The sequence below is a fragment of the Solanum stenotomum genome, chromosome 11 (assembly GCF_019186545.1).
Source record: "Solanum stenotomum isolate F172 chromosome 11, ASM1918654v1, whole genome shotgun sequence".
Classification (NCBI taxonomy): Eukaryota; Viridiplantae; Streptophyta; class Magnoliopsida; order Solanales; family Solanaceae; genus Solanum; species Solanum stenotomum.
Genome location: NC_064292.1, coordinates 6,553,889 through 6,569,675, shown reverse-complemented (window position 1 = coordinate 6,569,675; position 15,787 = coordinate 6,553,889). Strand labels below are relative to the sequence as shown.

The 15,787-nt window shown below is 32.4% G+C and overlaps 4 protein-coding genes across 5 annotated transcripts in view; 1 reads left to right on the top strand and 3 right to left on the bottom strand.

The window, feature by feature from the left end:
* Positions 1-15,787, top strand: part of LOC125843569 (uncharacterized) — a 224,888-nt gene that overhangs the window by 177,413 nt on the left and 31,688 nt on the right. The gene's annotated exons all lie outside the window — the stretch shown is intronic.
* LOC125843567 (stress-response A/B barrel domain-containing protein At5g22580-like) lies at positions 1,536-2,866 on the bottom strand. Its single transcript, XM_049522693.1, has 2 exons — positions 2,595-2,866; positions 1,536-1,897 (listed from the first exon to the last, which is right to left on the bottom strand). Exons 1-2 carry the CDS (start codon positions 2,714-2,716, stop codon positions 1,702-1,704), a joined length of 318 nt encoding a protein of 105 aa, XP_049378650.1. The 5' UTR covers positions 2,717-2,866; the 3' UTR covers positions 1,536-1,701.
* Positions 5,328-12,009, bottom strand: LOC125843553 (tRNA dimethylallyltransferase 2). 2 transcript variants are annotated; one of them, XM_049522674.1, is made up of 11 exons: positions 11,800-12,009; positions 11,664-11,718; positions 10,565-10,644; positions 9,450-9,518; positions 8,595-8,667; positions 8,385-8,506; positions 7,836-7,910; positions 6,756-7,154; positions 5,938-6,013; positions 5,660-5,817; positions 5,328-5,462 (listed from the first exon to the last, which is right to left on the bottom strand). In XM_049522674.1, exons 1-11 carry the CDS (start codon positions 11,980-11,982, stop codon positions 5,349-5,351), a joined length of 1,404 nt encoding a protein of 467 aa, XP_049378631.1. In that variant the 5' UTR covers positions 11,983-12,009; the 3' UTR covers positions 5,328-5,348. The 2 variants fall into 2 exon arrangements, with proteins under 2 accessions (XP_049378631.1, XP_049378632.1); XM_049522675.1 differs by lacking the exon at positions 10,565-10,644 and having other exon boundaries at positions 11,800-11,993.
* Positions 13,236-15,734, bottom strand: LOC125843564 (uncharacterized). Its single transcript, XM_049522690.1, has 4 exons — positions 15,413-15,734; positions 15,066-15,176; positions 13,948-14,028; positions 13,236-13,601 (listed from the first exon to the last, which is right to left on the bottom strand). The coding sequence occupies exons 1-4, from the start codon at positions 15,668-15,670 to the stop codon at positions 13,527-13,529; spliced, it is 525 nt and encodes a 174-aa protein (XP_049378647.1). The 5' UTR covers positions 15,671-15,734; the 3' UTR covers positions 13,236-13,526.

The window sequence follows — 15,787 nt, the reverse complement described above, 5'->3', positions numbered from 1 at the left end:
GGAAAACAAGTGGATTTCCTACTTATTTTCTCATTTTGGTTGGTAAGTAGAAAATATTTTTTAATGTTTGCTTGGTGAATGAAAAATATTTTTCAGAAAATATCTTTTATTTTTGGCTTGAGACTAAAAAACTACTCTTTAGAAAAATAATTTTTGATCCGAAAATTAACCTTGATAATTGATCTACCACCCGGCTCTGATAAATGTTCAAAAGTATTTTTTTTTCGAAAATATACTTTTTTTAAAAAAGTAGCTTATTAAAAAATATTTTCTTAATATGAGCTATACAATATTTAAAATGGACAGGTCAAGAAAGAATTGACAACTGTGATTTGGGGTGCTAGGATATACCATACATGGAAAGGAAGGAATTGGAAGCAATTAAAAAAAATAATTTAGATACATACATAACTTTTACGTAGATTAAGAAAAAAAAATTATAATTACTTGAAACAATCTAGAAAAACAAGTAGGGGGAGTAAATAGTAAATATTTATATAATTACAAATTAATTCTTTCAAGTGTAAAATAAAAGGTTTAATTAAATTATTAAAAAGTAAATTAAAAAAGAAAAGTGTACTGAATAAAATTGGAGGAAAAGAGTATCTTTGTAGGCCAAACAGTTTATTCGACTTGACATTCACGTGTATTTGTCATTTCTTGTTCACCAGAAAAATTTATGTTTAATTAATCAATATCTGAAATTTATTAATAACGTATAATTTTGTTATGGAGCTAAAAAATTCTATATTTTTAAAATTTAAATTCAAAATCTTTAATTAAAAATTTATGAATCCCGACCATTTTGGAAGCAAAGATAATTTAAAGTTCACACATATACACCCTTGAACCTCAAAGATTGTAGATATTCTTTGGTGACTTGATCGTGAAACTGGTGGTGTATATAACTTGACATTATTCAATATTGAGAAAAGGGTCAAAAATGTCTTTTAATTATGTGAAAGGAATAAAAATATCTTCCGTTTATAGTTTGGCACAAAAAGGTCCTTACCGTCAATATTTTGGTTCAAAAACGCCCTTACAGTCAATACTTTGGTCCAGAAATACTCTTATAATTACTAAATCGGTCAAAAATACCCTTTCCTGAATAAATATATTATTTTTTTTCTTTTTAAAATAATATTGAAACTTTCTCTTGGGGGAGTATATGTATTAATTAAGTTTTTTCTTCACTCCCTTGGGGAAGTATATTTATTAATCAAAACTTCTAGTTAAGAGTATAGGGATTCAAACTATTCCATCACTTTCTCTTGGGGGAAGTATATGTATTAATTAAGTTTTTTTTTTTCCACTCCCGTAAGGACATGGTTGAGTGGTTCAGAGGTGGATTATTTCTCATGTGGAAAACCTAGATCGAATTCATTATATGTATGCCAGTTGTGAGCTCATTACATGAAATTTGTCTAATACGATTTACATCTCTATGTAATTTCTGACCTATTGTATAATGAGCAGGTTATCACAACGTGCTCATCTGAAAGACAGAGTTTTTTTCCCAAAAAAAAGAAAGTTTTTATTTCATAGTGATACATTACATGTCTTAAACCATCCACAATTTTGGAAGCAAAGATAAAAAGAAATGTTCACTTAACACACACTTAGAACATCAAACAACCATAATAAAACATTGAAACACACATAATACTATTCTTTTTTTTTTTTTTATGACAATTGATGATATTAAGTAGCTTTGACTGAAATAGCAGGGAAATCAAGTAGCACAGCCTTGTCAATCACAGTGGCAAAAGTGGTTGAAAATCCAGCATGATTTGGGTGACTAACAAAAGTTTGATAGTCTTCTTTGCTATTGAATGTCATTATAATAGCATGAGTGAAACCTTGTGTAAGCATCTCATGACTTTCAACATCTTTTCCCCTGCCACAAAAACCAAGTAATGATAAAAAAAAAACATATTTGAACTATCATTTGTTTCTGTTGCGAGTTTCACATCTCAACTATTATCAGTTGTTCATTTTTTTTACCTGAACTATCACCATTATGTATTTCAGCACACCGCATGAGTTGAGTAGACGATGATAGTCCAGATAGAAAAATGGAACAAATGATAGTTGGTATAGTCAGCTTCGAGGTGTGTTTTAATACATAGATGTATAGTTAGGTGTAAACTCACCAGAAAGTGATAGTTGAAGTGTGGTTTTAGATTATTAACTCTAAAAAAAATTAATCTATGCTACTTGGATGCTTTAATAATGTCGTTGGATGCGTATCAGATCCTTCATAAGTAACACATTTTCAAATTATCCAATACGAGTACTACAACAACTTTTGAAAAGTCTGAGCAATATAGAATTCATAACAACTATACTTCCTGCCAATTGTGTACTTTTAAAACTCCTTTGGAATACTAACACATAAATTAGAACGAATAGAGTAATTATGTTGTTGCACAGACTCTTTCGAATATTGCCACACTCATATCAGATCTTTCAAGAAAACACTACTTTTAGAGAATCCGATGTACACCTATCAACATATTTCTGAAGAATCCGAACAACATAGGTTTGACATAATATTAAAATAACTATGAGAAATATGTAATTCAAGTACTTACCAAACAAATGACTTGACAATATCCATTTCTTGGACAAGTTTTTCCAACCCTTTTAGAATATCCTCCACCACCACATCTCCTTTGAACTTAACCAAAACCAAATGCTTGAATTCATTAGCCATGTCTAGGTAGCAATTAGTAATTAACTAAATTATTACTAAACCAATGAAGCAAAATGGTTCACCAAAAGACACTTATTTATATACATAATATATCACACACACACACACACAAAAGTTTTGTGTCAATTTCAAAAGTCTGTCATCACTATACACACAATTTTTGTACCATGAAGTCAAGTCTCTCCTTTAAAAGACAATATCTGCAAAACAATATATGGAAAAAGGTGCATCCTTTTGCTTTTCAAAAAAGAAGTAGGGTCACTCTGAACCATATTCTTCTTGGAATTTGTTTACAAAATGCAACATCATCATAGTGAGAAATGACTACTCCCAATGTGAAGAATTTGAGGACTCATTTTCAAAATGCAACATCATCATAGTGAGAAGTGACTAGTTATATGAGCGGATTCAGAATTTAGAATTAATGTATTTTGATGATACCTTTGGATTTTAGTATATATCTACATATTTAGTGGATTTCACAAAATATGTATGATAAATTATGTTGTCTTCCGTCCTAATTTATGTGACAATACTTCATTATACATGGAGTTAAAAATAATAATTGAAACTTATGATCTAAAACTTGTCGAAGATATATTTATGATATAATATATAAATATCAGTTGAAGTCAAGTTAAAGGGCATATTTATGTTATATGCTTATATTTATAATTATATAACTTCTGATGAAGGTAAATTGAGAAGTATAAGATCAAATTGTTACTCCCATAATCCCAATTTATGTGAGGTACATGATTTTTTTAGTTTGTTTAACGAAGAATGATATTTTTATATAATTTATAAATAATTTGTCTTTAAAACTCTTATTTTATTCCTAATGGTATATATGATTTAAAGCAACAATAACAACATAGTCAAGTTTGGAAAGGATAAAATGTACGCAGATTTTATAACTATCTCATAAAGGTACATAGGTTGTTTCCGAAAGAGCATCGGCTTAAGTGAAACAAAAGGAGACAGTAAAGAAAAGATAGTAAGCAAAAAAAAAAAATGGTGCAAAGTCTACCATAAAAGAGCAAGACAACAACATAATATGCGATAATTAACAAACAACATACTAGGATAGATTATTAAAACAAGAATAAACAATATTATATATATTAAACAAGAACTACAATAAAACAACTAGTAAAATGGCAAATACAAACCACCCTAAGACAGCCCTACATTACTTACTAACCTACTATTATAATATGTGTCCTCCAAACCTTCCTATCTAAGGTCATGAATATTTTTCACAACATTATTTGGTTATACATTAGATAATTTTTGGGTAGTTTTTAAGGATGAGCCAACTTTCTTTTTTCAAGTGAATATGTCAAAAATATAATTTAATTTTTAAATATAATTTTTTAACTCCAATTTCAAAAACCCCTCTTTTTTTTACTTGTTTCAACTATTGAATCTAATATCAAACGCCTATTAAAAAGAAAAATATGTCATATCATATATGCAGAAATATTATTTCTTCATGTGGGGTGGGGGGACTGAATTTGAAAGATATTCTCTTTTCATTTAGTCCTCATATTTTTTTTGCTTTAATATGTCAAGTAGGGCAAGCCATGTTCATTTTATGGACTTTTATCCATGTCCAATATATTATGTGGTCTCTAATTCATTATTGAATTTTGTTATGAAAAAATCATTGACATAACATCACTTAAATTAAGGAATATGACCTGAGTTTTTTCTTTCAAATAATTGATCTGTTGTTGAATTTCTTAAAAATGTTATACACTATGCAAATTTAATGTACTTTTCGTATTAGTTGCAGAAGTATAGCATTGAGGTGAGAAGCGCACTAATTGAAATTGTTCCGCTTATTATAGCATGTCTTACAAATGAAACTCCATCACACTTACACCACTATGTCCTGAAACTCGTTATTTCGAGTCTACTTTTATCTTAAATGAAATAATCTATAGTCATACAGATGGTCAAAGACTATTTTAGACAACAAAATTTTTAATTTTTTTTCTTAAACTTTGTGTTAAGTGAAAGAATGTCACATAAATTGAGAACGGAGGGAGTAATAGTATCAATTTTTAAACATTAAAATTTATCAAAAGACAACAAAAGTGGAGTCAAAGTGGCCCATATGCCCACTCGTGCAGCTCTGAATTAAGCCCACTAAAACTCTTGCAGCCCATTGGCCCACTAAAGGCCTGCCAATTCTGAGCTATAGGAAAAAGGGTATTGACTGACAAATTTATGAAATAAGAATTGTCCGAGATCATATAAAAAAAAAATTAGTTTTTCTCTTCCCCACAATCGATGTTAGACTTCAATATACCAATACTCACACACGACTAGATATTTGGAGTGTGGATAATATAATAATATGAGATTCCAATAAAACAACAAATTCATTGTAATCCCACGAGTGAAGTCGGGAGAGGGTAGCATGTACGCAGACCTATAGTGTGGTAGGGAAGTTGTTTCCGATCCCACGGGTAGTGTCTGAGGTTTCAATATCAGCTAAATCATGAATTGAAATGGAATTGACTCTAACCTTAAAACTAGTTCACTAGGTGAACATTGCCCCAAAATCACAGGTAAAATGCAAAGAACTGTACTATAAGCAGATGTAGTGTACATATGCTTTGCTTCACAAACACAAGCTTCCAGACTTCTTAAGCCGAGAAATTCGTTTTCTATGGCCACGACCCTGTCGATGCTGTTCCCACTCGTGCGTGCCTCTAAGGACCTTATTCCCGCATGCCTATGATCAAACGAACGATAAACATGTAAATTTGGTAAAACTGTAAAACATATTGCATGGTTGGCAGTTATCACCAAATTAATAATAGAGGAAACTGCAGTTCATCTTCATTTCTACTTTCAACTCTTTTTTCTTTCCTACTACTCGAGGGGAGTCGGAAAAGGGGGGACGGAGGAATGTAGCAGCTGGCTACTAACCTCGCAAACATGCTGAGTCCAGAGATCCTTTTGAATCATCTTCGTTTCTTCAGAAGCATTGCTGCCAATTTCTGTACTGGATTCCCCAGTGAGAAAGGATTTGATTATTCCTACAGAGGGTTTCACCACTTCTACTGCCCATATATCATCAGCGCCACCTTCTCAAAAAATGCAAATCAATTCAGAGAAATACGGACAACAACCAAACCAGAACACAGCATACCTGCTAAAGATAAGGACTGAGTAATTTCATGCAAGTATAAAGCCCGATCACATACTTATTATGGACTTCGTGGCATCAACATAATGTATATTCCATCCATATAGCATCTGCAGACGATTGAGTCTTCTCCTCTGACAACAACCAGACAACCATAAACATTTCCAAAAAAATGCAACTCAAAGAATCTCAGTAACCAGTAGCAGCTAGCGTACGCCTTAAGCAAGAAATTTTGCAAGTACTTCCTTGTTCTTGTATTAAATGATGTTGTATAGAGTAAGAAGGCTTCGCTCACTAATGAAGGTTAAGACGGAAGAGTAACAGAGTATAAGAAGTTATACTGCTCTATCTTTTGAGGAACTTAATGCTTTATATTTATCCAAATAATGATTTATAAAATATGTCTATTTAAACGACAGCAAATGGTTTCAAGAATTTTTGTTCTAAACATATCAACCAATTTCTGCACCTTTAACCAGAAAGCTTCACAAAATTTGATATTCAGTTCAACTATATCTGGTTTTTCCAGAACCGAGCACTTGAAAACCCCATGCAGGCTGAATTGAAAAACCAAAATTTCTCCTTGGTTATATACCTTGTTTAAAGTGTTATCAAAGGCGCGCTTAAGCCCTGATGACATTTTTCCTTGTGAATGAGCATTTCCTAAAGAGGTGACGCTAAACCATTGATATTTCACTTTATCGTAAAAACAATCAATTTATTGCATGTTTTCTCCATTTGCGCCTTTTCTTAATAAAGCTCATGTTTTATTTGTGTTTTATGCTTAGAGCCCCAACAAACCTTTGAGCTTTTTTGCGCTTTTTGCTTTTGATAACACTGATACAACTACCTACCGTAAAAGGGAGTAGTACTTACTTGACGTCGAACTAGTCTCCGTGTGTTCAATTTGACTTGTTGAATTGCTTCAGTTAGAAGAGCCTTCCATTCATTATCATCGGGGGAATCCACAATGTGCTGTATATTTTGCTTCAATATCTGATCATTTAATGTCTGACCGTAAGATTCACTACAAGGTTTTTGATGTTCCATTATGTAACACCTAAGAAATGGCTCGAATTCCCTAACACCTATGGCCTGCCTCAAGCCTTTTGTATAGTCTGCATTCATAGTGTAGATGTCAAGAACTTCCTTCAGTAGACCAGCATCAACCATGTGATCAACTCTTCTATCAACGAATGGATCCAAAGTGGTGAGAGATGCATTCACGCATAAGAAGCAAAAATCATATCTTGAATTATCAACTTGACCCCAGTTCTGCCCTGCCACAAGCAACAAAATAACATGAAGAGGTATGCTATGGCAATTTCATCAACCCAACAGGCTATACTGAGAGCTCATATTTTCCAATACGAAACATGGAACAGCGACGACTTACACTAGTACCGAATTACACAGATGGAAGGATGGAAAAAGATAAAAGCAAGAGCACTGTAAAATGACAATTTTGAGCTTTGGCAAAGTGAAGGGAAAGCTCTATCAACCACTTGAAAGAAGGCAGATAGTCAAGGGACCCAATATGATGAACTGAATAAATATATAGCCATTCCCTTCATCCAATTCCATATTTCTATAATAAGAGTTCAATGCAAATATCGTCTAAAGAAGGGAAGTCTTGGGACAACTGTAGGTCACGGATTCGAGCCGTGGAAGCAACCACTAATGCTTGCATTAGGGTATGTTGTCTACTTCATACCCTTGGGGTGCATCCCTTCCCCGGACCTAGCATGAATGCAGGATGCTTTATGCATTGGACTATCCTTTTAATGCAAATATTTTCTGAAGAGAGTCCTAAGGAAATAATGTTGTCCCATCATGTAAAGTAGCTAAAAAACAATTAAAAAAAATTGCAAAATTCAAATCTTACTATCGTTAGAAATCAATACAATTAATGGAAAATTAAATTAGTAAAATCAACGAGTGAACAGAAGCATGCACCTCTACAGTCTTCTCTTGAAGAAGTTTGCTTGGAATAACACCAAATCGTGCATACAAATTCAGGTATTGGTTGATCTGCAGTTTAAGGCAACAGATGCATCATCAGAACTGCTATACAATATATAGGAATCATAAGTCTATATGAAGCGTTATTACTTTCACATTCCACCTCAGAGACTGCATAATTTGTAGGATAAAAGCAATTAGTGTTAACATTCTGCCACTAGTAACCATCTGTTCAGACAAATGAGGCATTGCCATAACAACTTTGAAATCTGAATATATAGGTTCAGAGACCAGAAATGCTCAATGTACATTCCAGGACACAGAAGTCTTCAGTACAAATTAGCTCAGTTCTATGAACAAATTAAACAAATCCAGACTACACATGGAGCTGTTACACATTAACATGTGGGACCGTAACTTGCAACGTGCAAAATCAAACACGATTCCTGTTAGAAAGTCAAAATCAACATGTCCGGACGAACAGCTTCAGCTGATTGCATCATGCAAATAAACTAAGACATATGAAGCCAAACATCACCACACCTTTCTGCCATTATTTGGATGAATTCTGTTGGCCGCAACTGGATCAATATCTTTAAGACGGTTGTAAGCACAATCATAATCCTCGCTCATAAGTTCAACTTCAAGATCAGGTTGCTCATCTTCTGCAGAGAAAGAAAGATATAGTAGCTATAAATATTGGTCCTGAGTAAATAAATTAAGACGAAAAACACAAAACAGCTTATTGTTTACCTTGAGAGTCACTTAAGCAATTAGTCTCTGCGTCTTCAACAGAATCATCAAGAAGGAATGGACTCACAAGAGCCTGAATGCAAAAATAATCAAATCCAGAAAACTATAACTTACGCCCAACAGTTAGGAAGAATTTTAGGAAAGATGAAAAACAGAAGTTAGAAAAATATCAAAAACAAAAGAGAAACCAAAAGATTTAGCTGCTTGCCAACATACTTATACGCATATAAAAGAGTGTAGGCAAGGAGTCTATTGCAGATTTTTAGGACAGCTCATACTCTAGGAGAAGGATGCTACTAGCAGTTAACAGTGTTATTTAAAACTAACGCTTCATCGCTTAAAGCAATGAAGCAATGCGAAGTGAGGTCTATCGTGTCATAGGTACAGCTAGTTGCACTACAAACCATGACGTGCAAAGTGATCGAAAGGCAAAGTTGTCGATTATTTAAATCTCAACTTTGAGTTAGATTAATATCGACATTATTGCATATTAGATACTGAAATTGGTCAAGTTATAATGAAAAGTTGTCGATTATTTAAATCTCAACTTTAAAGAAGTGTGGTCCCCACTTCTCGCTTTTTGCTTCAAGCCTCATGGACCAATCGCCCATTTTGCACTTATCGTTTCAATAAACACTGGCAATTAAGGAGCAGCACTTGGCGAATCTAACTCTTCAACTAACCTTGTGAATCATTCATTAGAAAAGTAAGCTTCTGAATAATGCAAACTATGGAGGTAGACAACTTCTCCATCAAATATTATTTCGGTCCTAGAGTCTTTGAAAATTCCTATCATTATGGACTCATGCACACACAAGCAAGAAACCAGAGAGTGGAGAACGCGTAAAAATGTACCTGAATATAATAATTTGTTCCTCCAACTATAACTGGCAGCCTATTGCGGGACCATACCTCATTTATCATCTGAAAATACAAATAATAAGAGGAATCACATTAGCAAAAAAAGTAAAGAGATATGACCATTGATGGATATATACGTTTCAAGACCTTTTCCTCCGCACAATATTCTCACAGAGAGATAACTGAAAGACAGAAATCAAACTTACTATAGGGAAAGATAGGCTGGTTATGTAGCCTTGAGGCAAAAGCCACCAAGGTTAGTTTGTTTCAGTAACACCATTAACATTTATTTTGCAGAAATGAAGAACCACATTCTTCATAGAAGCCTCTTAGATTACTCAGAAGTACAGATTCTATGGTAGAGAATGTGGTAATAATAGTTGGGCCATGAAATACTCTCTTAAGTATTGAAAAGGAAGGGAACACTGCCGTTAAGGACAAAGGAGGCTATACTTGTTATCAGGTGAGACAGAGGCCTGACCTTTAAGCTGGCCCACTTAAAAATTCTTGATCATTCTGAGAACAACTTTCTGTAACTTTTTTTTATTAAAGTCACTTTTTTAAACTTAAATGTAGACAACTAGTTGTGAACTTTTTCAGCATATTTGTTCCCGTATAAAGTAATTCAATGACATCAGTATATGTCTATTTGTTAACTAATTAAACAATGAGGAATATCTTTTTGAGTCACTAAAATTGGTGTATGGGAGTGGGGTGGTATGTATGAAGGGAATACCTACATCTATTTGCAGGTAGAGAGGGTTTTCTTGTCTATACTTTCACCTTGAAAATTTGGTAAAAACAATGGATTAGAGTCGGTCCCCTCCTATCAAAGACCAACAACTTTAGAGCATAAGTCTTGCCTACAGACTTCAAGAAATTAACAAACCTCAGTAGGAGGAGAAATTTCAAGCAACAAGGCAAAAGGAAATGCCCAAGGAACATATTTACTCATTTGAAAAGCAAAGGAATGAGCATTAGAGCCATTATTGAAGACACAACTTTGATGGTAACTATAATATCACTATTTCAGTATCCAATGACCATGGACATACTATTAGCTAAGTACATAATTACAAGAATTGAGATCATCAAGAAAGAGGCCTCACGGAGATAGTTGAGTCACGAAAATCCTTGGCAGTAAATTCAACACAGGGGCTGATAGTACCAAGAAGATGATGAGGCACTCCTGTCAGTGACACAACAACCCAAAAAAAACAAAAATCAGATACTCACAAAGGTATGCAGAAATAAAGCACTCTGTTGCATTTTATACAGCACCTTTCTGTTTTGGTCCATTCAAAATATACACTTGAAAACTCTTTAATACTATTAGTATTCTATTCCACTTATGTGTCAAGAGTCTCCACTTTCTTAATAGCTTGTTTGGATGGTTGTTATATATTGTTTCATATGTATTGTATTGTTACTACTGTATTGTTTTGATGAATATAACATTTGGATAGATGTCTTGTTTCACGTCGTTTTATAATGCCATGCACCAGTAATCTGAAGAATAAGCTTATAGTGTTACAAAGAAAAAGTAGAGTTATTATAACAAAGATAGGATAAAGGGTAAAACAATATTTTTAGATGATAAAAGTATGATGAAAAGAATATAAGCTAACGACACGACACCACCCAATGGGTTGTTCCTGGCATTATTCATATTACATAAGAACGAATTTGACAATACAAATACATAAAAGTTATAAGCGGCATTCGATTGATGCAACAATAAGATACAATACAATAGGTAACAAGAGGTGGAATCAGAATTCGAACCTTATGTGTTCTTGATTTTAATATTTTTAAGTTACTAGGTTCTAAATTTGATACTAATTTGTACATAGTCAATGAATTTTTTTTAAAAATACAAAATTTTGAACCATAGTTACTGGCCGAACCAGTAGCTGACACTTAAGCTCTGCCCCTGCTAACAACCATTCAAACAAAATGTAAACTTCTAGTCTGGAAACACAAGCATCTAAAATTATACAAATTGTTGGGCAATGACAACATCCTGCCTATGACAAGGCCCACAAGGGCTCTCGGTGGCCCGGATTGGAGTCATGATCAAACATAGCGCATGTGTGGTGCAGTTAGTTGCACCTTTGCTATATCTAATATAACTATTGGCATAATTGTAAGCATTTGATCTTTAACATACATGAATAATTACACTGCAAAAATAGGGAAACAAAGTACCTTTTTGCTCTTGGGGAGTAACTTTGTTGGTAAGAACATCCAATCCTTGATAAACCTAACCAAGAAACGAAAAGGGTTAGCAGTAAATACAAAAATATTTCAACTTTATGAGAATACACAAAGATATAATTAATACCTGCATAGAATCAGCGTTAATGATTTCAATAGGAAAGTGAGAAGCCAGATCAATAGCAAGTTTTGATTTTCCAGAACCTGTTGCTCCCATTATTACTACTACTTTTGGCTTTGAATTTGATGTGGGGTTGAGCTTAATTTCATCTCCATTGTTAGGGTTTTGCAGTTTTTCAACAATTTCCATTGCTGAGCTTCTCTTTTGGTTAATGTTTTCAGTAACAAGAAGTTAAGGGAGGAAAAGAGTAATAATAATAATATGTATTTTGTCACTTTAGTTCATTGTGTTTAGGTAGTTAATAGTTTAGCATCTCAATGTTTTTCTATTTGCAATTTTTACTTTCTATGTTTTTTAAAGTTAAGTTTTCTATCACGAAAGATTGTAGTGGAAAGTAAGTATAAATACTCATTTATTATTAATCATAATTCTTTGGTTTCGACATGGGAATAGAGGCCTCTTTAATAAACTTTTCGATATGAATCTTAATCAATTAAACAGATATCAAACATTAAAAAAGAACTAGATTTTCTTGTTTCTAGTTCTAATCATTTTCACTCCTTCCATTCTAATTTTAGAAATGCATGAAATTTTGTTTTCTTGCAAGACTAGTTTGAATGAAGGAAAACTCGAGAGATTGCTTTAAATAATATCCTTGAAGTTGGCATGTTGATCCATATGAGTATTCATTCTTAAGATCGTTCTCCTAGTAGAATCGAATGGTAACCTAACGTTTCCACTAGCTAGTTTTGAACAAGTCATGCATTGACTGTTTATAAAATGAATATTTATTCCTCAATCCAATCTTTAATTGAAGTTGTGAATAGCTTCTCGAAAGGAAGTGACACATCCTTTATTGAGCTTGTTGAATCAGAGTAAAAGAGATTAGGCTCGCACATGTTAGAAATGGACCTGGAAGCAAAACAATAAGTGAATTATCTTAAAGCTACATCTTTATCGGTGAAATATCATTAAAGGACATACACACAATATATATTTTTGCTTAAATCTTTAGCCCTTGAATGATATTTGTACAATGACACATGTGATAGATAATTGTCCAGAAAATAGTTTTGCCAAATAAAGAAGCACCAAGTGTGTATAAGTATATACTCTTTTTGTTAGTTAAAATATTGTCTATTTTGGGTTTAGAATAGTACAGATTTATCTTTTAGACTAAGTCATATCGAGCCTTAAAAGCACACGTACCATATGAATTTGAGTTATTATGCCTTATAAAACTCTCCATTTTCCTCTTCTCATTCCAATGTGGGATTTGCTTGAAGTGTTATATGCACATCATCTTGAGAAGTTTTGTCAACATATTAATCTATTAGTCCTGTTTGACCCGCCCTTAGTAAGAGCGTCAGAACTTCACTCTGACTATCTTTTTTTACTCTTAAAGTTGATAAAACAAATAATATGAAGAGAATTGGACAAAGAAAATCAGTTCAATATAGTGAAATTCATGAAGGGAAAATCCATGAATTATGATCATCATACAAAAAAAATAAAGACACATCTTCACAATTTACATCTGAAATTCAAATTAGAAAAATACCAAACCATCATTTATCCTATTTAAGGATGTCAAATTAGACCTGACTTGTCAAACTTAAAACCAAAAAAAATACAACAAACATAGAAAAGCATGTAACAAACTAAAAAAGTTCAATGTGAGAGTTTCAATTGATCAATACATCAATTTTTTAGTTATATAAAAGTAGTATTAATTAGTGCAAGGCTTCTATATGCTTGCTCAGCTCCTCCAATTTCTTCATCCTCAATTTTTCACTTTCACTTACCAACTACAAAAAATAATGAAAATAAATCAAAAATACAAACATATATATATAAACTAAGAAATTTGATGGCAAAATAGCACGTCACTATAAAATTTTGAAGTTGTGTTTCGACATACATTTTACTTGAAAAAACTTTGAAATTCTATAAGTGGAAGTCTCAAATATGCAAAAATTGGTCTGAGTGATAAGTTTTTAGATGTTTGAAAATATTTGAAGATCAGATTTTTCATAATTTAATCAAATTGCATGGTCAAACAAATAATTTAAAATACAATTTTAAAAATATGATTCAAAATCTATGATTAAACGCTAACTTAGTTTCATAGACGAAGAAGCTAAAAAGACTTACCTCCATTAATTTGGTAACAAGCTGAGCTTTTTCCTTGCTTTTTGCATTGAATGCATCAAGTGTTTCCTTGTATTCCTTTTCCTGAAGAAAAAATAAATATAATTCCAAGATTTAATATTAATTAATTTCATCATAATATTCCCAACCAGCACTTATATATATCTTTTGTTTTGAGTGTGCATAGGTAGATGTTTAAATTTGTATAAAGATGAACAAACAGATAATGCGTTGTTGTATGTTACAATTCATCATGTCTTACATAGCGTTCTAAGTGTATTATGTTATATAGGACACGAGCGTCTACTTGTGCACATTTAAAATTTAGGGCATAAATATCAACTCAGGTTAAATTAAAGCACACGCTTATATATTATGCCTCAACAATATTCTTCTCTACTCAATAACAACAATATACCCAATATAATTCACCAAGTAGGAGGTACACCCCTATCCATTTATCTTAAAAGATAGAGAAATTTTTTTCAATATATCTAAAACTATATACTACTCCCTCTGTCTCAATTTATGTGACACTTTTCATTTTTTCGAGAGTCAAACAGTTTAAGTTTGATCGGAAATTTGCGTATGGAATCTTCAATTTTTTTTAAATGAAATTTATATATTTGTAAACTACATGAAAAGTATTATAAGTCACAATAATTGATAATTCAACATGTTTAAAAAATCTATAAACAACTTACGATCAAATATATACTTATTTGAATCTTGAAATTCGAAAAATGTCATATAAAATGAGATGGAGGGAGTACTAATAATTAACAATAGTATTGGTTTGGTGGTCCTAACCACTAGTCTTGAAAACTGTGTGAACATGGAATCCAAAGACTTTTAGAATACCAACTGCTATAAAACAAACATATCTGTCTGTCTGTGTCCCTTTGTCTTTTAGTAAAGTAATGTTACTTAATTTTCCTAAAGTAAGAAAAAAGCAATTTAGTGGACAAAATATATGGTTCGGAGAAGGATCGCATGATATACACAGTCTATTTTAATATAAATATTGATAACTATTTTCAAAACTTATGACCTAGCTAGTTATAAATCACACGAAAATAACTTTATCGTAAAAAAAAAAAAAACTTGGTCAAATGTTTCACCTTTCTTTGGCAATTTTGTCCCATTCCCTTTAATTCACGATTGACTAAGTCAATCTTCTTCCTCACAATTGTTACTTCTTTTCCAGCTGGATCAACAAATGTTTCGAGCTTCTACTTGATTTTCCATTTCAAAAAAATAAAATAATAAATTAATATTTATTGTCAAGAAAACATTTTAAAAAAAAATACAATATGATAAACTCTTTGTAACATAGTTCAAATATGTCAACAATAACAACGTATACGTATAATCCTACAAGTACAATTTAGAAAGAGTATAGAGATATTTAATTCTTATAGACGTTCGGTTCAAAAGAAGCATAATAATAAAAGATGTATCATATTACCTCGCGAATTTCAGCTAAACGCTTAGTTTCTTCCTCAACGCGGCCTAATTGAGCATGAACCTTATCGGAAACTTCTTTTCTCTTCCTCTCGATTTCCTCCTCCTTAGCGCGAAAAGCAGATAATGCTGATCGTGCCATCTCCTCGTCTCGATCATCGATCATCGGGCTACCATTGTAACTTATCATCCCTGAGTTCTTCATCTTTACAATTTGTTGTTGTTGTTGTTGTTGTTGCTCCATTTGCTTAGGAGTTGTCATTTTTTTTCTTTGAGTTGTCTTAGGCCTTTTTATGGTTTGGAATAATGAAATGTTGGTACTATTATAAGATAGATTATTGGACTTTAAAGGTACCTAAAACATCTAGCTTTCTTTAAA

What these genes read in the sequence shown, in the direction of transcription:
- LOC125843567 (XM_049522693.1), bottom strand. Translation starts at nt 2,716, where the DNA reads ATGGCTAATGAATTCAAGCATTTGGTTTTGGTTAAGTTCAAAGGAGAT. An exon ending in ATTGTCAAGTCATTTGTTTG is followed by an intron (nt 1,898 to 2,594) that starts GTAAGTACTTGA and finishes TTTTTGTGGCAG; the next exon opens with GGGAAAAGATGTTGAAAGTC.
- LOC125843564 (XM_049522690.1), bottom strand. Translation starts at nt 15,670, where the DNA reads ATGACAACTCCTAAGCAAATGGAGCAACAACAACAACAACAACAACAA. An exon ending in GTTTAGCTGAAATTCGCGAG is followed by an intron (nt 15,177 to 15,412) that starts GTAATATGATAC and finishes AAAATCAAGTAG; the next exon opens with AAGCTCGAAACATTTGTTGA. An exon ending in TTGTTACCAAATTAATGGAG is followed by an intron (nt 13,602 to 13,947) that starts GTAAGTCTTTTT and finishes TATTTTTTGTAG; the next exon opens with TTGGTAAGTGAAAGTGAAAA.
- LOC125843553 (XM_049522674.1), bottom strand. Translation starts at nt 11,982, where the DNA reads ATGGAAATTGTTGAAAAACTGCAAAACCCTAACAATGGAGATGAAATT. An exon ending in ATCCAAATAATGGCAGAAAG is followed by an intron (nt 7,911 to 8,384) that starts GTGTGGTGATGT and finishes CTTAAACTGCAG; the next exon opens with ATCAACCAATACCTGAATTT. An exon ending in GGAGACTAGTTCGACGTCAA is followed by an intron (nt 6,014 to 6,755) that starts GTAAGTACTACT and finishes GGTTGTTGTCAG; the next exon opens with AGGAGAAGACTCAATCGTCT.